The sequence below is a fragment of the Bemisia tabaci genome, chromosome 2 (genome assembly GCF_918797505.1).
Source record: "Bemisia tabaci chromosome 2, PGI_BMITA_v3".
Lineage (NCBI taxonomy): Eukaryota > Metazoa > Arthropoda > Insecta > Hemiptera > Aleyrodidae > Bemisia > Bemisia tabaci.
Window position 1 is genome coordinate 61,884,347 of NC_092794.1, and position 23,731 is coordinate 61,908,077.

Below are 23,731 nucleotides of genomic sequence, written 5' to 3' on the forward strand. Positions count from 1 at the left end.
ATGATAATTTAAGCTTGAGAAATTCATAAGCCCTGAAGTCTGCTGAGGGCCTTGCAAGACACAAGTGGCTTTAAAGTTTCAGAATCTGAATGTTCTTCTGGAATACTTGAATACATACATTAAATTCTTCTACCCTACAGGTTTTCGATGTCAGCTTCATTTCCGTATGAAATAAGGAACATCTTCACATTATTTTGAGGAATAATCTTGTAAATCGAGAAAAAATTGAAAAAACTTCCAGGTAATAAAACTTACTCTTTATTTCTAATACTGTCTGTTTCAAAGTTACAAATCATATTGACCTCAAACTTATTAAAAATTTCTATCTTAAAAATGCATCTATTGTCACAACAAATGTCTCAATAGTTGAGTGATTAAAAAGGGGCTAATGAGGCTATGCGTGAATGCATTGGATATGCACTAACACTTCCTTGAATTCTTCCCAATTTAAGTTCTGAGGAATGCCAAAAAATAATGTGTTATCGTTCTGCAGAGCAAACTAGCTGAACTCCGACTGGCATCACATCACTGGGGCAGAAATAATAGCCAGTTCTTATTTCTCCTATCGAAACCTTACAGGAATGTGCTCTGTTAAAAATAAATCTCTTCTGAAGAAGCCATTGTATTTATTTCGGTTCTTTGTCAGATAAACTTAAGCTTAGTGTTTTCATTTTCTGCGGGTGGGTAATGGTATGTTACCAAAAACACACCCTTGTATTTACTTAACACCCTCTCAACTCAGAGGACTGAAATACAAGAATGCTTAGCTAATAACAAACCATTGCCCACCTGCAGATACCAGCAACACTAAACTTACATTACCTCCAACAAATAATTAAAATACACAGCTTGAGGACATCACCTGCGCTTGAGCAATATTAGGAAAAACAGCATTTTTAGCTTGAGGAAACTAATTCAGAACAAAAATCCTTGAGGATGCATCTCTGTACCCTTAAAAAACTTGCTGAAAATCAATCAAATCTAGAAATGACAAGGAGGGTGGAATTCACTACTCATTAACTCCTTTGAACACATTATTGGCTCTGAAAATACTGACATGATCAACACCTACAAGAAAGTCGGTACGTGAATAAGGCTCATGTAAACTGAACGTCAATCTATGCAGCCACGGCTAAATACATATTAGGCAATGGCATGTTGGCAATGGTATCAGATGCCCGCGCTTGACATCCTTCTTCATCTCAGAACAGCATCAAGCACCAGCGAATAAAAGATGAATATTAGGGTGAAAAGATTGTTCCTTTCATCCATACATTATGATTCCTCAGAGCTCTACAATACATCCCAAAAACATGTTTTCTAATTCTAGTTTGAACTGTCATCTGATTACTGACTCTAATAGATTATAATGAGTATAATTCCTAATCGCAAAGTGGTTGTAAAATTATCATGATGTCACAGCTAGAAGTATTGCTGCGGCAACATTAGTGCGACGTTTTTGTAAAATTATTTTTGGCAGTTGCAGGGTGGGTTGTGATTTGGGAATGTGACAGGTGACAGTGCCTGACACTGTCATACCCTACGGTTATGTTTGCTGGAGAGCACTTTCCTTGCGTCCATCTTAAATCGTGAAAAGAAAGCAACTTAGAAAGATTAAACCAGAGATTAACCTATGGGAGAATAATTTTACTTCCATCATTGGCCCAGCATATGCGCAAAGCCTCATGAGCTAGAGTCAAAGTTTTCACAGGGGGGATACAAAGAGCTGACATTTCATTTGAATAAGCTGACAAAGAGGAGATGGCTGCTGAAATGTTGCCTCTATCGAGTTCCTTTTTGCCTTCTTGATATTTTTTATCCAAACTATGTATGAGCTCCTCTGTCTTCTGCAAAAATGACGACTCTGCGCAAAAACCGCAGCTGGAACATTTGATGTCCTTTTTGTTCGACTTCTGTTTATTATTTTTGTTGATACTGATTCTGGTTAGCATTTTTCCACAGCCATTCGGACTTGGACACCTGCAAAAACCAACTGTGATGAATATTGAACACAAACCAAGTTACTTCATTGTTAAATTTCAGGCGATGATTAGCTTGAAACAAATGTTACATCTTTGTAGGTAGAAATATAAAGAATGAAAAAGGGGTGGGTGCAAAATCGACAAAATTTCCCCCCTCATGGATGTTGACCAAATTTCAGTATGTCATTCCTCACTATGGGATACGCCTTTTCCCAAAATTTCACGGCCTGAAACGAATTTCTCTCCGCGTAGCAGCGTTGCCAAGTTGAAAACCGTCGAGTTCCATATCTTTTGAACGAAAAGAGATATTGAGATGCGGTTTGCGCTAAAATTCTCCAAAAATTGCGTTCTTTCGATATATGTACTCAATTTGATCGTTTAGGTAATTTAAGATTGCAATGATGCCATTTTTCACACTTTCTTAAGGGTCAATTTTTTTTCAACCCTAGTACATCATCAAATGCCGGATTCTCGATTCGAAAAAAAAACTGTTCATTGTATTATTCGTACTTTTCCATTTCTTTTGATATATTATAGCTCCCAGGGAAACGATTAGTAACGGAGATATGAGCAATCTAAGTTTACGCTCCGCGCGCGCCGACCGGAATCCGGGCGCCGCTCGCCGCTCTGAGTCGTCTGCACACTCCCTTTCTTAAGCTTCACGAGGTCATTCCTATGTATTTTTTTGCGTACTTTCCATTTCTGGCCTTTGAAAAGGGCTCCGATGAATTTTTAGGGGCCTCGCGGTCCATTGTTGCCATTTTTTGCTCGTATTTTGGGTTTTTTCCCTATTTTACTCACAATTCTACTGAAAAACTTAATTTAAACGGAAAACTGTGTGCGTTGAGGGAAAGAACGTAAAGAAGAAATAAAAATTCATGTAAAAATTTTTCCTTCGTTGCCAAATTTTCGAGAAAAATCGTACTAAAGAGCCAAATATTTGAAAAATTGGATAAATCCCCACGCCATGGTTTATGAAAGTGGGGCATAGCTTTCATATTGACGTACTTACGTAACAGATCTTACCTATCTATACAACATATTAAAAAAGCATAGTTGTATTTGGATTCCCACGATCTGAAAATTGTCCGGGATGTCACCTTTTGCGGTCTTTTCTTATGTGTAAGGTAGATCTTTTGAATGTTTTTCGACCTTTAGTCATCCTCCGTAGGGGTGTATCGTAACCATATGTCGTAGAACATAGAAGGTTTTAGGAAATGAATAATGACTTTCATGCAGAATTGAAGAGCTTTTCCGGAAAAAGGGCACATACCGAAAAAACGTGTTGTGAGAAAAACGCATTTGAAGTTTTCATTCTTACTTTCTGGCCACTGATGATGACATACATCGGAACTGGGGCACTCATATCAACGTTCATACACTCCAGAATGAATAACGGCCATTGGTAAAACTTACACTTCTTCCAGTGTTGTGGGAAGAATTTTTTAAAATTATTCGTTATGTGCCCTTTTCCTGGAAAGGGACCAGTGGTCATAGGTTTTGGCTTTTGAAGCTGAATTTTCGAGACTTCAACGAGTTTCTAAACAAGAGTAAATAATTCCGATTGACTAATAAATAATAATTTCGATTGATAACGCGCGGGTGGATCATCTTCGATCATTAATAATGAAAAAGACTGCGAAACACGCGAAAAAATCGAAAAATTCAATCTCACACGAGACCATAAAAAAAAATCATTAATAATTAAAAAAATTCACGTTTGACTGGTGCAACGCGTAGAGAATCCCTACAATCCCTGCAACCCGATGCTATAGCATTGATTAGCAGAATCAGTGCGATGCATCCTGTAGTGAGGGATCCTTATCAGCACCCATCACCTCCCTGCCTGCCCGCGCACTATCTCCTAAACGTCGCGGCGAAAGTACCCAGAAGCAAATAGATGAAATACGTCTGTGACCCCTGACTTATTCTTAGCCTCAAAAAACGTGGTCTCGTAGCTCCAAAAATTGATCAATTAAGCTGAAACTCGGGGCATTGGTACATTAGGATGCAAGGAATCCATTTCTGTCACCTCCGATAGAGGGCACATACGCGTATGTGCCCTTTTTCCGGAATGCTCCTCAATTGTGGGCTTCTCTTCTCATGCAGCCTCTCTGCCTCTCATCTTGGGGAAGTGGCCCATAGCATTAAGTCATACTTAAAATTATAATTATAAAATTAAGTCGAAGTCATAATTCACTTTCCTAGAGACATCTTCGTCATAATTAATCCAATTTTTGGCACTTTAGGACGATTTTTCTTGAAAATTTGGCAACGTAAGAATAAGTCCTTACGAACGTCAATGATGTACTTTTTTACGTTCTTTTCAAAAATGAAAATTACAGCAAAAATACATACGATACACCCCTACGGAGGATGACTAAAGGTCGAAAAACATTCAAAAGATCTACCTTACACATAAGAAAAGACCGCAAAAGGTGACATCCCGGACAATTTTCAGATCGTGGGAATCCAAATACAACTATGCTTTTTTAATATGTTGTATAGATAGGTAAGATCTGTTACGTAAGTACGTCAATATGAAAGCTATGCCCCACTTTCATAAACCATGGCGTGGGGATTTATCCAATTTTTCAAATATTTGGCTCTTTAGTACGATTTTTCTCGAAAATTTGGCAACGAAGGAAAAATTTTTACATGAATTTTTATTTCTTCTTTACGTTCTTTCCCTCAACGCACACAGTTTTCCGTTTAAATTAAGTTTTTCAGTAGAATTGTGAGTAAAATAGGGAAAAAAACCCAAAATACGAGCAAAAAATGGCAACAATGGACCGCGAGGCCCCTAAAAATTCATCGGAGCCCTTTTCAAAGGCCAGAAATGGAAAGTACGCAAAAAAATACATAGGAATGACCTCGTGAAGCTTAAGAAAGGGAGTGTGCAGACGACTCAGAGCGGCGAGCGGCGCCCGGATTCCGGTCGGCGCGCGCGGAGCGTAAACTTAGATTGCTCATATCTCCGTTACTAATCGTTTCCCTGGGAGCTATAATATATCAAAAGAAATGGAAAAGTACGAATAATACAATGAACAGTTTTTTTTTCGAATCGAGAATCCGGCATTTGATGATGTACTAGGGTTGAAAAAAAATTGACCCTTAAGAAAGTGTGAAAAATGGCATCATTGCAATCTTAAATTACCTAAACGATCAAATTGAGTACATATATCGAAAGAACGCAATTTTTGGAGAATTTTAGCGCAAACCGCATCTCAATATCTCTTTTCGTTCAAAAGATATGGAACTCGACGGTTTTCAACTTGGCAACGCTGCTACGCGGAGAGAAATTCGTTTCAGGCCGTGAAATTTTGGGAAAAGGCGTATCCCATTGTGAGGAATGACATACTGAAATTTGGTCAACATCCATGAGGGGGGAAATTTTGTCGATTTTGCACCCACCCCTTTGAAGTTAATGAAAGAATACCTGTCTAAAGTGTATTCTGCAAAAAAATGGAGGTGGTTTATATTTGAGGAGAGCCTGGAATCTATTAAAGTATCTCCTCATTTCCTTCCATGAGTTTATTTTGTGTTAATTTAAAGAGATTCTCCAGCAGACCAGTGTATTTTCCAATTATCATTTTCCTATACTATTTATGTGGTATGATGACCATGGAAAGTGCCTTCTTAAGGATTGGTTCAAATAATTTTTCACTTTTCTTAGACTTTTTGTTTTTATTGTAGACCCTGAACAAGTACTTAAATTCAAGAGCTCGCTACGTTGCCATCGGCATCAAAAGTTGAGTTTCCCTTAGAATTAGCACTTTTTGTATGATCTACAGTAAGGACAAAATTAATTGTTTTTTTCCTTACCGTAGACCATACAAAGATGCTAAGTCATGGGAAACTCTACTTTCAACAACGATGATCTTTAAATTTATCATGAATATAAGGTGAATTAGTGAGTTCTAACAAGTGAAAAATGGTTATGAACATTTAAAACTTTATTTTCCTGGAATTTAAGTGCCCCTCAGAGTCTACGGTAAAGACAAAAAGTTCAAAAAAAGTGAAAAGTTATTTAAACCAACCCTTAATTGCTTTTTTTTTCTATTTACGGTGTATCATGAATGGTGCAGAATTTTCTTTTCACGATGCCGTGTGCTACCCAATGATTTCATTTTATTAGTTCTAAAAGATTTCAGATAATATTTTCAGATTTTCGGCAGGTTTTTCAAATGGAATTCAAGTATGAATTGTTTTAAAAGATCAACAGATCTAGATTCAATAAAACATTACTTCTAGCAGTGCTGCTGTGCATTATTTTTATGAGTCACCCTGGAAACACTGAAAAAGAATATGCGTGATAATTAAAGGAAATAAGAGGTTTAGAAGAACTCTGAAAATGGTTCGTTCAGGCAACGAAAGATAAGATTTTAAAACCAACAAGAGAATTTAGAACAATATACTCAACAATTCAAAATTAATGTAAACTATTAAGAAGGAAGCTTTAAAGAGTTGTTTGTAAGGTCATAAGCTAAAAAAAATTGAATCACCGAATTTTCAGAGTCAAGATGTTTGCGAGTCAAACATGGACTACTTTTAATGGTTTACCACGCATGCCTTCCCTCCTGGTTAATATGTAATCTTATTTGTAGGTGTGATTACCATTCAAAAATCTGAGAACTGCTATCATTAGTGCTTATAATTTCTTTTTAAAACAAGCGAAGCAACCAATCATCACTTGCTGGAAAGTATTCTATGTAAGGTTTGCGATTATCTTGTACTTTTTGAACATTTGATTAAGATGTGAAACAAACTAGAATAGAAATAGAATCACAGTAAGTACCTGATTTGATAAGTATCATCAAGATTATCAAATAGAGGCCAATTTTCTAGACATGCTCTGCATTCACATTGAAATCTGTAGCGAGACAGAAGGGCTCGTTGTCTCTCAGTCCGTGCTCGTTTCGTAAAGATTGGCCCATAGTTTTCAGTGACAGCTTCATTGGTGGCCAAAGGACGTAGAGCTTTCAAGACAATTTTGTTTCCAACAAAATAACTGAAAAAATTAAGTTCAAGCCTCTTGATGAGCAAGAAGAATGACTAATGACTTTTGAACCTGACTAAGATCTTACAATTAGCTGCAAGCTGGGGTTGAAATGAAAAGTCAGATGTTTATCATGATTGAAATGTGAAATTCATAATCAGCAGTCAGGAAAAAAAAGAAAATTGAACTGTGGTACTGGGAAAATAAAATAAAATATGTTAACTGGGGCTGATATAAAAATGAATTATAAAATTTAAAGATATAGGATAAATTGACAAATGGAGGAATAATTGGATGGCACTTATAAGAATCAGCCTAACTCGTTGCCTACGAGAATAGAGAGGCCATAACTACGATTCTATATCGTCACGCTAGAAAATGAAACTCGGCAGCAATTTAGCATGTGTTCTTGCGGGAGAACGTACGACACATGTTCCTTTTGTGCTAATATCTTTTTAGGGGTTGATCTGATGCAAGAATTCTTGAGAAACTTTTCAAAAGAAGATTAAATTTCACTTCAGAAAACTGCCTAGTCCATAAATTACATTGTCTGAAAATTGAGGAGATAAAAGTTGAACACTACTAAATACCAAAAATTGTTACCCCACTAAGATTCAAATGCGTCACTCATGCAACTTCGGCCGATCAACGGCGGCTCTGATTGGTGAACACGGCGACTGCTCTACTAGTTTGACATCACGAAACCAAGTAGTTACATTGTCTCCATTCTCATAGGCAACGCCTGACTATGTTGCCTATTGTTTATTTTTTTTCCACGTTATATTTTATTAATAGAAAACTAAAAAACCTAGCCCCTTGAAACTTTCAATGCTTTCTCATAGGATTAAAAAGAAATCATCCTAATAAAATTTCTTGTCAGAATGTTGCTTGGTTTTCTTTTTCAAAAATTAAGCACGAGAGGTAATTAGGCAATGCCTGGTCTAGTTCAGCTGATTTTGGAAAGGATGAGTTTTTAAACATAAGCTGTCCCAAATAAATGCAGGGATCACAGTCAGAAAAGAACTAAAAAAGATATTGCGGTATAGTTTCAACAGTGCTAGGCAATGTAATTGCGTAGATCTGTTAAAACATTGCCAACAATGTGTGTGCTATTAATTTCCTAAATCACTTACTAATCAACAATTTATTTGACACAAGTTTTATCTTGATTCGTACTCTTAAAACTGGAATTGTTGCGTTTCTTCTGGGACAGCTTGCGTGGTGAACCTACATTACAGAATCTGCATATTTGCTCAATTTTTATGTGTTCAATACAAAATGAAGCCAGAATAAATGTTTTGGTACTAGGAATAGTATAATTTAGAAATCTGGTGCCTTCTATTTTCCCACAGTGTAAGTAAAAGTGTTTTTCAGTGATCAACACAATTTTTTGTCTGGTGACGCTTGATGAGTTACTTGTTGACTTATCTGTTATACAAACAAGACCCATTTTGACAAACTTGCTTGATGAGATATCAAATAAGTATTCATCAGTTTTCCTTTCACAAATCGGATTGTTAACTTTCAAACATCTTCTATTACTTGCGATAAATTTGTGAGAATAGGAAGAGCAGGGTCTCAATCTGGAATGCCTTTCGTCATGGCATCAAGATTCCTTGGGCAATACTCCCAAAAATCATTGGATGAAGTAATAAAACTTACCGACTTACTGCAGGATAACAGTCATGATTGAAATAAGAAGCTGTTGGGTAAATGCCAACTGCAATGTTATTATGGTGGATTTTGCAATAAGCAGCCTCAGTTTCCGCTTTCACAAGCAATTCGTAAATCTCATGCGCATTGAATTGCAAAAGCTGTAAATGGCGAATGATTAGGCTCCCAATAAAGACCTCAGTTGCGGATAACTTTTCTGAGCAAAAAAGAAGAAGAAATAATCAAAAGGGCGTTTTTATCTGTAGCCTGCAGTGCAAAAAAGAACTCCCAAGAATACTTTATTTGAAATTAGAAAATAGTGTCGATTCTGTAGCTTCCCTGATAATGAGTGTGAAAACAAGTACTGATGTACATTCAAAATTTTCTTTGGAAAAAATATAACTGATGTTTTCAGAGATTAAGTATATTTTATGAACGACAGACAAGCAAATTTTCCTTCCTTTCAAGCAGCAAAGGGTATCATTTATGTAGTTTTTTGCATATTCCCAAAAAAAAACTTGCGTACAGATATAGAGGATTAACAATTTATTAATAGCACTTCAGCTCAATGTTAGTAAAATTGCACAAAAAATCTAAAAGTTAAAAATTTACTCAGTGCGCCCCTGTCTCTTAGATTTTCAGTTTACACAAAATTGAAACGAAATTCAAGACTATAAAACAGGATACAGACGCCTTTGCGTATTGATGAAATGAGGAAAAAAATTATGAAATGTTTTAGGTGCTGTTAATATTAAGAGAACGTGGAACGCTTTTTCTGCAAAAATACTTCTGAATGGATTCATGCTTGGTAAATAAAGAAAAAGAAATATATCCTTATCTCGTGCAAGAAAATGACCGCAACAAACTGCTATGAAGTTTGCAATGAAGTAAGAGTCAAAGAAGTGGTCAACCACTTAAAGAAATTGTCCTGCAGTTGCTTTATATTGAACTTAAATTCAATATTCTAATACTTAATTATCCTAAACAGAAGTCTCACCAAGCGTTCAGAGAATCCAAAAGCCTTATCAGTGGGCTGATTGTTGAAATTTTGTGTTTGTCGGGAGGACATAATGACATATCTCAAATGGCGGAGTGTGATTGATCGGTTATGTATCATCGCCACTTTGTCTTGCCTTTGTCAGGTGGAATTCAAGACAAGTTAAAGGCACCTCTTGAATTTCGGACAGTATGTCGTCCATTCCACCTGACAAAGGCACAACAAAGCGGCGATTGGACATAACCGACCAATCATGCTCCGCCATTTAACCTATGTAATCTATACCCGCCGGACAAACACAAAATTTTAATAATCAGCTTGCAGATTAGTCTCTAAATGGGCCTCTTGTCAGGTTATGAATTAAAGTACTAAACAGCATTTTTTCTTTTGAAAACTGCATGCGGAAAACGAATCGTACAAGAAAGTCTAAAATCAACTCCTAAACTTGATTTAAGTCGACGATGTAGGTCCGCAATTATATAACTCATTTGCGGTGTCTGAAAATCTCCGCCTCTATGTTATTTTTTTAAAGGAGAACAAATTAACATCATTGCTTGAAGTTTGAGCAGGATGTTTTTCGCATAGAGAAGAAAAATCACGGCAATTTTAAAGAAGTACCGTTGAGTAGTTTTCCGTTTAAAAAATAAAGTATGACAGGAAGTCTGCAAAGTCGCTAACCGAGTTATGTGATTGCCGACTTACACCGTCGAAGTGTTCACACTTAACATTGATTAAAAAGCAAGATTGTTGAGGCAGGGTCTTTCAAATATGTTGTTTCTATTTATCCTATTTTAAATCCCTTCAAAGAGAATTCCAAAATACCTGTAAAGGAAGTTGCTTCTAGACCAAAATAACCAGATTTTTTCAGAATATGAAGAAGAAATAAAGACATCAAGGTGCGCTGAAATAGATCCTCCGATGATCTCTTATCAGAATGAGTCACAAGATTGTAGAGCTGAAAAAGACATAACAAATGGTTGAATGCACGAGCCATTTTCAGAAGAAACATCGTTCACTGTAGCAAAAAACCATGTAAAATTGCAATAGGACTTAGATTTAGTTAGGATTTTATGGAGTGCTCAACAATTTAACAAAAATCTGCCAAGGTTCCACCGCTCTATGATTCGCAAAACTTACAACTTAAAATATATCACTGCAATGCAGCTTAGCATAGTTTTCTATCAAGATTAATCAATATTTTCATTCAAAATAGTTGAACATTTTTTGATGGTACATGACGCAGATTCGCAGAGCTTTCTTCCGAGTTAAAAATGAAAAAAATATAAGGCAAGAACAACTACTATGCTTTAAAGTTGAAAGGAAAGCGCTCAAATAGCTATGATACTCCAGTGCACCAAAAATAAACGTCGACCATTCATTGAACAACAACTCGCTAGACAATAAGCCACTCTTTACTCCTGTCACCCCTGTATCTTCAATGAAATGAATGAAATGATTGGGATTCCTCGATTTTTGCTATATTATAATGTTCTCCATGTAACGAGGCAAATTCCCCATTTCTTCAGAAGGCACATACGTACTCTGGTATAAGATAAGCCAACGTTACTGTAGTTGCCGGAATGAGCTCGCCGGGATCCTGGATTCGGGCGCCAATTTAAAAAAATGATCTGTGAGTTTGAAAGAGGGGAAGAATTGATTCAAAACTCTTGTGTCTCAAATTTACAAGAAGAATGTCCGTTTATTAGCTAATTTGGAGGATCCTACTCATCAAAATAATTTAGCCGAAATGCCACTCACTAACGTGCACTCAAGGCTTGAAATTGCAGGATACATTTAGAGGAGCGGAGAGTGAAAGCTGGCGAGATGCGGGACTCACTAACGTGCACCTCAGACAGAAGAGCGAAAAAGAGGAAAATTGAAAGACAGAGGGCTCGACGAGATGCTACTCACTAACGTGCACCTCGAAGTCGAGAACAGAGTTAAAGGAGATGCAGAGAAGGTGACCCTCCGGAAAGGAGAGGGTAAAGAACAATGTTTGGCTTAGAGGGCCATCAGATTGATATGAAAGCTATTGAAAGGACGATCCGACATTCGTTGCAAAATTTTTGTTACAAGAAAAAAATAATTAAAATATAAAATTTACAGAAATGGATGTAGAAAAATTTCTAAGAAGTTTTATAGTAGTTTAGGAAATTTTTACAATTTTTCGTTTTGGAGTTTAAATCTACGGAAAACCCTGATTTCGCAGTTATCTTCGAGAGAGAAAAAAAAGGAAACAGTATTCCATTTCTTTTCATTATTCAACAGTGATGTACCGTCACCGGGCGTCGTGCGCGGTGTCGCCAAGCGTGACACACTTGGCGCTTTTTGGGTCTACAAAAGAAGAGGAAAAACTTAAAGGGAGAATTGGAAATTCTCGTTACACCCACCCGCTGTGAGAAACTACTCAACAGATCAAGCTGTTTAGCATGAGGATTCATTGGATCTTAAAGAAGGGCCTAATGTTGGGTCAGTGTTTTTGAATTAATTAGAATCATAGATACGATCTTGGCATATCAAGTTGAAATTTTGCAGAAGCTTTCTTTCAGTTTTAGGGAGGTGACTTTGTGGTGTCAAGCATTCCTTGATCAATCATCTGAGAAAATACTTGTATGATATTTCAAAAATGGGAAGTTACCTCTTTTTGGCGATTTCTAAGGCTCCTTAAGTCATCTCTGCCTGAAGTGCAAAAATTAAGCAAAGGTTTGTTAGCCTTTAGCCAAGTGATCATTTATGTTCTATATCCGCTCAAGTGTATTCAAAATTATAATAACCACCTTGAAAAACCCATAATAGCCCGTCTGAAACATTTACAAGTTGTGAGGAGACGCCCAATTTCCCCAGACAATTTCATCATTAGTGTGGGAAATTGGCAACATCAAGAGGAGCACTGACTCCATGGAAAACGCTGATGTTTACTGCAAAATGCGCATACCCAGTGCCTTCACCATGAGATGTGGCGGATAGCCACAGGGGCAAAATTGGGGCGCTTGCAACTCGCCCTACTGGGTGCCACTATTGATATTCCGAAGGCATCAACCTAAACGCGCACCAGTGAGAAGCCTCAAGGGGTTGATTCACTCCCTTGATCTGCCACCTCTGCTGACCTCTCCACAGCGACCTTTATTGACTTCCCGAAGGCATCAACAGAAAATCACCAGGTTAGAGGACTCGAACAAGGAAGGTGATCCCACCAAAAATTGATGCTAAAAAACTCATCTCGTGTTGTGCACTTATTCTATTAAAGTTTTTTCTTCTTCTCCTGATACATACGCACAAGCTGGTATACATAAGCTTGAGAAGATCGAAGGTTAAGAAAAGGGGGGATGAAACTTGGGAAATAACACTAGAATACTTTCGGAGTCCTGTCTGATTGTTAGGGCTGCCGTTGACGCGAACATGCAAGCGTGAGCTATTAGCATACCAGCCAGACAACCGTTATCCAAGAGACTGACTTCCTTGAGCATCGGAGCAAGTGGCCCTACACTGGAGTTGGTCGGTGCCACGCATGCGCATTTTGCACTGAAAATCAGCGTTTTCCATAGAGTCATTGCTCATCTGGACGTTGCAAATTTCCCTCTTTAATGATGAAATTGTCTAGGGAAATTGGGCGTCTCTTCACGAAGTAAAACAGTGCCACCAGGTTAAGAGTACCAGAGGTGACTTGTTGCAAGAAAGGTAATGATATCACCTTAAGTAAATGACTTGTTATTCACATAGGGTTTTCCCCCTAAAAATCCAAAATTTTTGGGTAGTTCAAACATACAAAAAATATTTCGGAATTTTTATTGAATGTCAAAGTTATCTGAGATGTATGATCACTACTTTTTCATGGACAAGTCAACTCAAATGTTATTAAGTTGGCTGCACAATTTTACATGTAAAATTATAAGTACTGACTAATTGTGAATTATTGTAGCTAATGAACTATCTTAATTTATTGTGAACTAAAAAAGGATGGACTTATCTACTTGTTTCCACAAGTAAGTGCGGTATTTCATTCTCTACCTGAGCATAGTCGCAGGATTTTGGATCCTTTAGCTTATCCTTCACCCTAAGAAAGAAGTCGAGTTTCTGCTGTGTGATGATTCGAAGAGCGATAAAGCAAAGAATACTCATGCCTGCACCAATCATGAGGTCCAAATATTTACACTCAAACCTATGGTATGAGCTTGATGCCTCCTCCATGCAGTCTACTGAGCAAAAGGAGACCCCGCTACAAGTTGCACAAGGCATTGGGATTTTGAGTCTGAAACAAAAAGAGGAAAGAATAAAATTAAGGTGGAAAAAACCATTGTAAAGGATTAATTGTCTGCACTATCATGAATGAATGAGCTACATGACATTTTTGGAAAGAAAAACTTGTATGTATCAAGGTAGGGGTGAGATGGTTGAACTCAAGAGTTCACGATTAGTTTTTTGCCCCAATATTGTAAATTATCAACATATAAATAAGTAGTAAAAGCATCCGTTCACCCCACCCATCCCAACTATTTTTGTTTTTCCCCCGTTTCGTTTTCTCTCTTACTAGGTGTTAGAATTTCAATAAAATTTATACTGATTTCGTGAGTTCTGTGACTGTAATCCGTTTGTGAAAATTCTTGTGATTGATCTACATGATATTGGTATGTATTGATTTGGGGAAAACATTTATTAATTTGAGGATAAAAAAATAGTTGGGATGGGTGGAGTAAACAGATGCTTATACTACTTAAATATAATTTTCAAAGTCATAAAACTATCACTTAAATTCCTTCATCTGTCTTCTGTCACACCTTTCAAATGTTGAAAGCCATGAAGCTCTATTTTCTTCAATTTTGGAACACTTACCGTTTGCCCAACAAATATTAACATTAATATTGCTGTTGGCTTTTACCAGTCAAGAGGGAGGGCTTTCTTTGAAGGTTGCGTTGATTGAAATGAAAGTGACGGTTTCTGCAAAATATATTCCTTTAACCACAAGGAACAAAAGAACTTTTATTGTGATTTGTCTATGGATAAGATTCGTCAGCGAGGGCTTCTGTTAATGCCTGAGGAGCAACCACATAAAAAAAATCAAAGTTGCAAACAAAAATTACACATAGGTACCTTTGAAAACAATGATGGCAGTGTGTGCCACATTTCTCAGGCAGCAAGCAAGCAGCAAATGCATTTTCTACAATCAGGGTATCACCTGCTTTTATTGGGTCACGAGCGACAAAAAACTTTCCCCCGACCTTTGTTTCAGTGAGCCGCAGAGTACTTGATGCACATGGAAATTCAATGAGAGGCCCTTTTGTCAATATAGGAACTTCTGTAAGTATTTAGAATAGATTTTAATTCAACTTCTTCTCACAAAACAACTATCCCTTCTTTAATTAAGAGACACAATTGTGAAGTAGTTTCAAATGAAAACATTTGAAGTTTGTCATGGATGCTAAAGTTAAGTGCCTTTTTGGTGATTTCAAGGAAATAGTGTCTAGGTACAGTTAAAAATTACAAGACAGATTATTACAAATTACACAAATGAGCTTGAAGCTTAAATTATTAGGACAAAAAAGTGAACTATGTGGTTCATTATTTCACAAAATATACTTAGAGATGAAGTTCAAAACGAATGATTTATACTTCCATTTTTCGAAGAATTTTTGCTCAACTCTTTCATCCATGACAACTTCCATTAACTTCTACTTTCTTTTTAAGAATTTTGCGAAGAAAACAATGCAAAAATGAAAATTTCAAACATAAAAACCGAATTAACATGCATCAAATGGGAAAAGGAAAACAAGATTACTTTAAAAGAAGTACTATAAGCCTGGTTTTCCTAGGACCTCCAGCTCTGCCCCACAGAAATTACTGCATGGCAATCCCCACCGCTAATCTCTCCCCTGCTTTTAAAAGGAGTTGTTATACTAAAGCCTTGTTTGATCTGCCGGTGCTGAGACTGCCTTAGGCTCAAACTCTGGAGTTGGCAAGTCACAGCTCAACACAAGTCTGATCATAAGTTTTCGTAAGTATTGCTTCTGAAAGAAAATGCTCCTGTACTTCTTCAAACACATGATGCAAATGTGTCCCCAATATTCAGAGAAAACATATCAACAAGCGGAGGTCCTGCAAGTTAGAGCAAGGCGCAGGTGAAGATTAGTGCCTGCCTGGCAATCTTTGTAGGACAGAGGTCCTGGGTAAATTGGACCATAGGAGCTGATCAGAGTTTGATACATTTAAGAGATTCGTGATACATAGTTACTTCAAATTTGGGACAGGAGTCAGCACTCTCCGGAAAAATCTGATGAGGAAACTTAGAAATGGAGATGGTTAAGACTGCTTCTACTGACTCCTTGTTTTTCAGCCTTCAAAATATGACTAATAGCTGGTTTAAAATGATAATTCTGAGGGGAAAACTTGCCATTCAGAGAATTAATGACCTCTTTTTGTAAACGGCAGCATCAGTTTGAAGGCAAAGCACTACGTGCAAATATTAATATCTAATTGCTGTAAATTTTGAAGGGCGCCAATTAGTGTATGAGCAGTAATTTTAATCAAGCTGCAAACAATGGCTTGGTAGACGGCAAATTAAGATTCAACAAGCATATCCACAGAAATGGATGATGAAGGAAACAAGTAATTTCTTTCGACAGCAGCAATTTCCAAGTAGCCTATGAGCAGTAATTTATGAAATCAGGCCTGAACAAGAGGGTAAAAAATTGGACTCCCAATTAAGAAGTTGGTTTTTGGTGCCTGTAAATCAAATGAATAGTGTTTCAAAATATAGATGTAAAAACGAGGGAGAGAACTGCAATCAGCTAAACAGTGAAATTAACCTTACTGTGTGAATGCGGTTTATTTTCTTCAAAGGGCATAAGCCTTGGAACTTCTTTGATTTTTTCCCTTAATTTGGTTTTCCACTCCTTCAGCAGCGCGTCATCTGCCGGAAAAGCTTTTTCGACCCATTTCTCAAGAATTAATAGTGTCAGTTTGCCCTTGCTATTTTCTTTCAATCCAAAATAGCACTCAGCCATTCTCCAATAAGCGTCTGCCCTGAAAAGAAGCAGAGAATAAAGATTATTCATTTATTATGGTAAGAAATGCAATCATACTTCTCCACCGTACTTGCATTGTGAGGCTGGGTTGAAAGGAAGGTAAGGTTGATGTAAAAAATTGAAAAACAAATTCGGATGTGTTATCAGTCTGATGGCAAGCTAATGGAAGTGTATGATACTCGTTGCCAAAATAATGTTTTAAAAAAGGAGGAAGACTTCAACTGGGTAAAACAAAAATTCTTCTGAGAAAACAATAGAAAAAAAGGTGCTATTGAAGATGAGCAGAACTGTTGAAGAATTAAAGGTTGCCAGGTTTTTGAAGAGGTGGACGTGGACATCAAGATTTTGCCGCCTTTCTATGGACTATAGAAATGGGTCCAATACAAAACAATTTCAGACCACAGCCTGATTGTTGGAATTTATGTCGGTCGACAAAAATCGAAAATCGATATGTTACACAACACAGATGTCTTATCTCATCTTGCCGACATGTCCAGTTTACGTTTTAACAATCCGGCTGCTGGGAAACTCACCCTGAGCAGCAAGGCAGATAAAGAAAGGTGGTCGCATTATGAGTTGAGCCGTCATTTTAAAAGCTGTGACGCACAGAGGGTACATGCTTTGCTACGCAATCAGGATGTACCCAAAACATACCCGATGCCGTGTGACGTCAAGAGGGTACGAAATGCGACCCCCGTTCTTTATTCGCCTTGCCTGAGCAGTGCATAATTTTTAGATGGCCATTGAACTATAAAACTATTATTTGATGATTATAAAATTATTTTTGTTGGATACTTACTTCAGATTTTCGGGTAGACCATTCTTGAGACAGATTTGAACATCGGAAAGACAGAAAGAGAACTCTCCTTGACTCAGCAGAAGATGAGATCGATCCCAAAGTGCTGAGCACCATTCTGATTTATCTGATCCTAGGAGAGGGAACACACAGGGATGAGGAAAAATATTGAAATACTCTAGAAATAATTCATAAAACTTGCTGTATTAATTGCATTTTCTATCCTGCTTTTATTACCAGAAGAATGTCTCTTTAATGTCGAAGGTGAAAAATTGGAAGGTTCGTATTAAAAGTTGTGATAACCAACTTCTGGGCAAGCAGAAGGGTATCTAATAAGCAAACGGTGTTCAGCTATTCTACGGATTAATCTACAACAAGGACTAGCTTCGTAGATCTAGAATTATCTTGAAATATGTACTGAGGCATGTACAGGCTTACCTGAATGCAATAACTTTGAATACCTAGCAATATATAAAAAAGTAATAAAAATCATAAACTGAAACCATAGTATCTTAAGGTTTTAACAGACTTAAGAAAATTGGCAATGTCTGACAAAGACATAGTCTCAGAACTCTGTGGTCACAGCACATGAACATTATTTTCTCTCCTGTTCGCAAGTGAAAAGGAAAGTTCTTGCGCTCAGCATGAAATACTGGGGCATTGCTAATCATGCAGGTGTGCGACAGGAATCATGAATTATCTTTCTTCTGGAGTGACTTTGACACTTACACGAATCAGGAAAGGGTGAATAGAGATATGAGCAGTCGGAGGACCACAAATGCGATCAAATACAGCCACTTTCAAAACCGAACACTCAGCGAAGTACAGTTGCACATGTATGCATTACGACGATGTACTATGTTCATACTTTAAAACCATCCTAACTTTGAGAATATTAAATATATACTGCAAGAAAGAAGCTGAAAAGAAACGGCGACGACCAGAACATTTGTTTGGATTTTAGGTTATGTTATGGCACATGCGTTTGGGTCCATTTCCGCTTCCGCCAGAAACTCCCGCCCTCTCGCCAGGCAGCACTTGGCGCGAATTTCAAATTTAGAAACCCCTCTCCCCTCCTGTCAACAGTATGAAAACACAATAAAAAGGAGGAATCTTCGCCGCTTTCAATTTTTAAATCCTTAAATACCGAAGCTGGGCTAAATTGAACCAAGAATTACTAAAAATACGTGTCACGCGGGTTTCATGGGGCCGGCACATACGAGCTGCAGACAAAGGTCTATGAATACATCCTAAAAAAGAATCACGCATCAAATTGAATAAAGAAAGCGATCGAAAGGAGATGCGTATAATCGGGCCTTGTATATTAACTTTTCTTCCGAATCAGAGCGACACTTCATAAAGCGGAGCATTGCAAGTTCACGCCTCTGGCCATCGCGCCTTCAATTTTTTAGATGCAACACGGACATCCATCGAGCACGAATAGTTGTATCTCTACGCCGTCACCGACGCGTGCCGTTTCCCTTGCTCTATTTCCATATAGTGTGTGTTTTCACTAGGCACTTGGGATTTACTCCACCTCTTGTGCTATTCTGACAATGGAGGAATGTACTTTTTAAGTTACCTTATTGAAACCAAAAAATACGTATTTTATTTTAAAAAAATATTATACGCCCATTAATTTTTTCTCTCTCTTTCTGATCCCTTTCCATGTTTCAGGTAAAAAAATTCTTACCTGTTTGGGGGGCTTTCATCACACTTTGCGTGAGGAGAAGCAAAGCTTTTTTCGGCTCATTTTCCTCCAAAAAGGCCTTTCCTTCTTTCCTTCGCTGAGTTGATATGAAGCTCGATTTACCCCGATACAACTCTTGAATATTTTTAAGAGTCCCATGTAGAATTTCAGTGGTCTGCAATATAATATTATGGCAAAAAAGTAAATTAGGTATATTATTATTTTTTTTAATACAATGAGTACTTAGACATTAAAAAATAGATGAAACTGCGATCACCCAACAAAATAGCCCCTGTCCCCTTCCCCATTCAATATATAATTATACTAGGTAGAGTCAGTCATAGCTTACTTTTAGACTCAAAATTGACACTGAGAATGTTAAGATTGAATTTTTTATACTGATAACGAATATAAAAAAGGATGAGTTGATTTTCAGGATTTTTCGAAAAACTTTCCAGCGATATAAAATTCTAAAATTCTCAATTTATATTTAGGTAAGATGCGGTGAAACCCTAAACTAAAATGTGTAGAGTCATTTAGACCTCGTTTAGCAGAAAGGCGAACCAAGCCGCATCAGCCTCTGCCAAATTTAACTGGGCAATTTAATTTTTTACAAAAGAACGTATATGCGGATTCCTTTACAAATTTTAAGGAATTTGCTCCGTACTATGCAGAATATCCGCTGAAATTTGCACACAAATACGTACAACCATTTCTGTGTAAAAAATTAAACTGCCCAAATAAATTTGGCAATAGCTGATGTGGCTTCGTTCTGTTAAACGCGGATATTGAAAGCTTTGGTGGGACTCGAAGCAGAATCATTGACAACCACTCACCTTTTTATTATTAAAGCATTCAATTAGCTTCTGTTGATCGTCGTTTATTTTGTTGAAATTGCTCACCCAGCTCCTACCAGCTTCTTCCGTAACAGCTTCGATAAAATCCTTGAAAAATCCTTCTTTTGTCGAGTACAAAGTCGCAGAGTGGCATATGGCTGTGTAGAGAGTGTCCTCTTGCATCCTACGCCTCAAGGGACGTTTTTCAGAATTCCCCTGTTGAAACACGAAGTATGAAAGCACGATGACTGCATGAACTAGAGACTAAACTGAAAACACCATGTTGATTCACTTAGTATTTTCTAAAATTTTCATCATGGAAGCCTTAAAATGCGTCCAAATAGAGTTAAAATTTCAAAAAAATTTCCGGGGGAGGCCCCCCGAACCCTCCGGAGATAGGAGTCGAGCCAGGGTTTTTTGACACACTTTATAACATGAAGGAATGGGGAGGGGGGAGCCCCTTTATAACCTTATACCTACACCTATGTATAAGCCTATATAAGAAACAGGGGGATGTATTATGATCGAAAAAAAGTTGATAAGTTTATACTGAAAAGAAAGGAGAAAAAACCTTTGCTGTGCGGTCCTATAGGCGCACACCTTGGCTCGCCTATGGTAAATCCGGCCCTGTTTTTGAAATGTAGTAATTTCGAATTTTGTTTAGCAAAATAATTAATTACCTATTATGCAATGTTATCAGTGATAAAAAGCACGGTAGTTACTAATATTATAACAATTTTTTATCTGTAACTCAACGGGCTCGGCGAGAATATTAGAAAGCTGAGGGTCTACGCCCCCTGACAGCTTCGCAGCCCAGCCTCCGGCTTCGCGCCTCATGCGTTATGTAGTGCCTAATAGGGACATCGATTTTTGGTGACATTCTAGGTCTCAGATTACGATAGTGGGTATAATTTTAAAAAATGGGGTCCCCTCCCCTTGAGAGAGCTTATAGTAAGGATGTGGCTGAAAATAAAAGCGTAGTTCTGCCGTACTAAGGAAAAACGTCGCATGAACATCCGGATGTTGCCAAAATTCCACCTATAAGACATTTATTTTTAAGGAAGTTTATGAAATACCTTTTTTCCTTGAAATTTTCAGATACTGTTGATTAAAGAGCAAATTAAATTCTTGGAAAAATCGGGAGAAAAATCTCTACAAATTGCCTTGAAAATTCGTATTTTATCAGACGAAATTAGCGCTCATACGGCGTTCTTCTTTAGCACGGCAGAGTTGGCATATAAGTATCAAATTTTTTGACGGATAAAGCAAGCACACACAAAATTGGACTACATTTTGCAATTTGGAACTATAAATTTAAGCCCGGTTTAAAAACAACGTATGTGCCATTAGTTTCCCTGTGCACATAAGTGTGTTTCCAGAAGAGCCAGAATTTATAGTTCCAAATTGCAAAATGCAGTCCAATTAAGATTCGGCATCAGGAGACTCCTGCGATATATTTACAACAAACAAAACACACAGAAGGAAGAGGAAAAATGAAAAAGAAATGGACGGTATATTTTCAGCAATCAGTATAGGAAAACCATTAGACTTACGACTTACGGAACTACTTAAATGTTGGTAGATGGAAATATTCCGATAGTTTCTAATTTGTAGAAATCGTACAAATAATGCTTAGAATGACTCTCTAACAGCATTCAGATTTCGTGCTTCAGCAGAGTATGATACTTCGAGTCATTTTGTTTCTCTACTTCAATTATTTGTTGTTTTTTTGTTTGTTTTAATTTTAATAAAATAATGTATGTAGATGTCGAAGGCAATTAGTCAAATCAGGCATTTTATCAAATGCCTGGGCCGATAGTCAAATTTTGACAGTTTATGGAATTCTGTAAATGTATGGCGAGGATTCGCGGGTTTTCAATATTTCGGGAAGAATAACTCTCCAAATCCGTAAACTCTCCTTGTTCCTTCCTTTTTACACGTTTTTAGTACATTTTGATTTTAAAATGTTAAAAATTCTATGATTTATGACGTGCTGAAAATTTCGTGATAAATCCCTGATAAAAATTTGGAGATAAGAGCTGCGTTTCAAAATACCATAGGAACTCTTATAGCCGGCTAAAGAAGGCTACAGAAAATCATATAGCTGGCTGTAATGCGGAGAAAATCGTACGGCCGAGCTATACGAAGCGATAAAAAATTATGCAGGCGGGCTATAGTTCCTATCGCCGGGCTTTACACTTTATCGCCTGACTGTTGCTTTTTCGCCATCGGCTATAAAAGGCTATAAGAAATTGTGTAGATATTCGTGTGCTTTGGAAATCATTAAGTTTGATACGGAACCACCTTAATATTTACAAAACACACATTATATTTTCCTTTAATACATATTTTTTTTTTATCAATTAAAATGAGAATAATCCATACAGAGTGTGCAAACATTTCAAAGTTATGAGTTGAAAAACGCAGACTCCGCCAGATTAAATATTAAAGCTTAACACGAGGCGGAGCGGCGACGCACTGGCGCCTACAAACCTAACAGGGATACTTCACGCATTGCGCAACGCGTGAAGTATCCCTGTTAGGTTTGCAGGCGCCAATGCGCGTTTTACGCTGGCTGCCCGCCTGCCGCGCCGCAGTGTGCCACGCCACGGCGCTTAAAGCAACTATTTCACACCAGAGGTATTGCACAGTATCATACGAAACTGAAGGCGCTCTAATATATTAGGACTGGCAGACATCCATCAAAAGTACGGAGCTTTCCTCGAAAAATAAATCAAGATACTACGGCCCAAAAAGAGAGCAGTATTCCAAAAACTCACTAAGTCCTAGCATCCGTAATTAGTAACGTTTAGCATACACTTCATCGCCTGGCTGTTGCTTAATCGCCATCGGCTATAAAATGCTATAAGAAATTGTGTAGCCGGCTGTAGAAGCTATTGGAAATCTTACAGCCGGCTGTAGGTCTATGGTATTTTGGAACATAGATTCTACTGCCAATTTTTACCAGGGATGTGCATTCAGGTCTTAAAATCGTTTAAAATATTATCGTAAGTTGCATATTTTTACACTGAATTCTTTCTTACAGGGAGTGACGAATTATTTTGTCTAAAATTAGGATAAAAAATCAAAATTTCAATCGGAGTAAGAATATTTGACTATTTGCCTTCGACATATAATATACTTTCTTCAATTCTAAAATTTTCGAGAACTTACCCTACAGGAAAGTAAAGCTTCCCAACCGGACACTTACATTAACTTAAACTCAATACTGACAAGCAAAACTCTTCACCAGCGTAAAACCAAACAAACAGAAATAGCATAGGTATCGTAAAAAAAAGCGAAATAAATATTCGAGGTAAACTTAGAGAATCTCAGCAAGTTGCTTACAGTTAATTATCGAAAATTAACCTCACGGAGTAGAGCCGCGACACGTTTTGAGGAGCCGTGCTCTATCAAGAGATGGGTTGTGACTGACAAATCGACCAGAGGCGCTCAAATCGGGGGTTAAACTGCTAAAAATATCGGCAACTTTCATACAGTCTCGTTCTAAAATTGGGACTTGAGCGTATTCAAAGAGCCGCCGCTACCCCACCGTCCACTCCCACTCCTTGCTGTGACTTCCTTTTCACGTGGAAAAAATTGAGAGTTTAAGTACTTACATCAAAGAAAGTGAAAAGTAGAGAATTGCGTGTAACAGTGGCGTGGCGCACATGTAAGCAAGGGAATCACTGATTCCCCTATCTTCTCTCATTAGCTATATTGTATGGGTAAATCTTTTTCGAGTGGTGAAAATTTAAA

General features: G+C 37.5%; 1 protein-coding gene across 3 annotated transcripts; it reads right to left on the reverse strand.

Moving 5' to 3' along the window:
• Nucleotides 1-235: 235 nt before the first annotated feature.
• On the reverse strand, nucleotides 236-23,449 carry Smyd4-2 (SET and MYND domain containing, class 4, member 2). Of its 3 annotated transcripts, none has more exons than XM_019055246.2 (11): nucleotides 23,321-23,449; nucleotides 19,973-20,188; nucleotides 19,140-19,311; nucleotides 17,450-17,579; nucleotides 16,437-16,648; nucleotides 14,720-14,924; nucleotides 13,640-13,880; nucleotides 10,454-10,586; nucleotides 8,644-8,851; nucleotides 6,781-6,993; nucleotides 236-1,980 (listed from the first exon to the last, which is right to left on the reverse strand). In XM_019055246.2, exons 2-11 carry the CDS (start codon nucleotides 20,153-20,155, stop codon nucleotides 1,632-1,634), a joined length of 2,046 nt encoding a protein of 681 aa, XP_018910791.2. In that variant the 5' UTR covers nucleotides 20,156-20,188; nucleotides 23,321-23,449; the 3' UTR covers nucleotides 236-1,631. The 3 variants fall into 3 exon arrangements, with proteins under 3 accessions (XP_018910791.2, XP_072152105.1, XP_072152103.1); XM_072296004.1 differs by having other exon boundaries at nucleotides 23,184-23,403; XM_072296002.1 differs by having other exon boundaries at nucleotides 23,147-23,403.
• Nucleotides 23,450-23,731: the final 282 nt, after the last annotated feature.

Coding starts and splice junctions, on each gene's coding strand:
- Smyd4-2 (XM_019055246.2), bottom strand. CDS start 20,155: ATGCAAGAGGACACTCTCTACACAGCCATATGCCACTCTGCGACTTTG. Junction 17,580..19,139: donor GATGAAAGCCCCCCAAACAG/GTAAGAATTTTT, acceptor TCCCTCTCCTAG/GATCAGATAAATCAGAATGG. Junction 6,994..8,643: donor TGTTATCCTGCAGTAAGTCG/GTAAGTTTTATT, acceptor TAATTTTTTCAG/TTATTTTGTTGGAAACAAAA.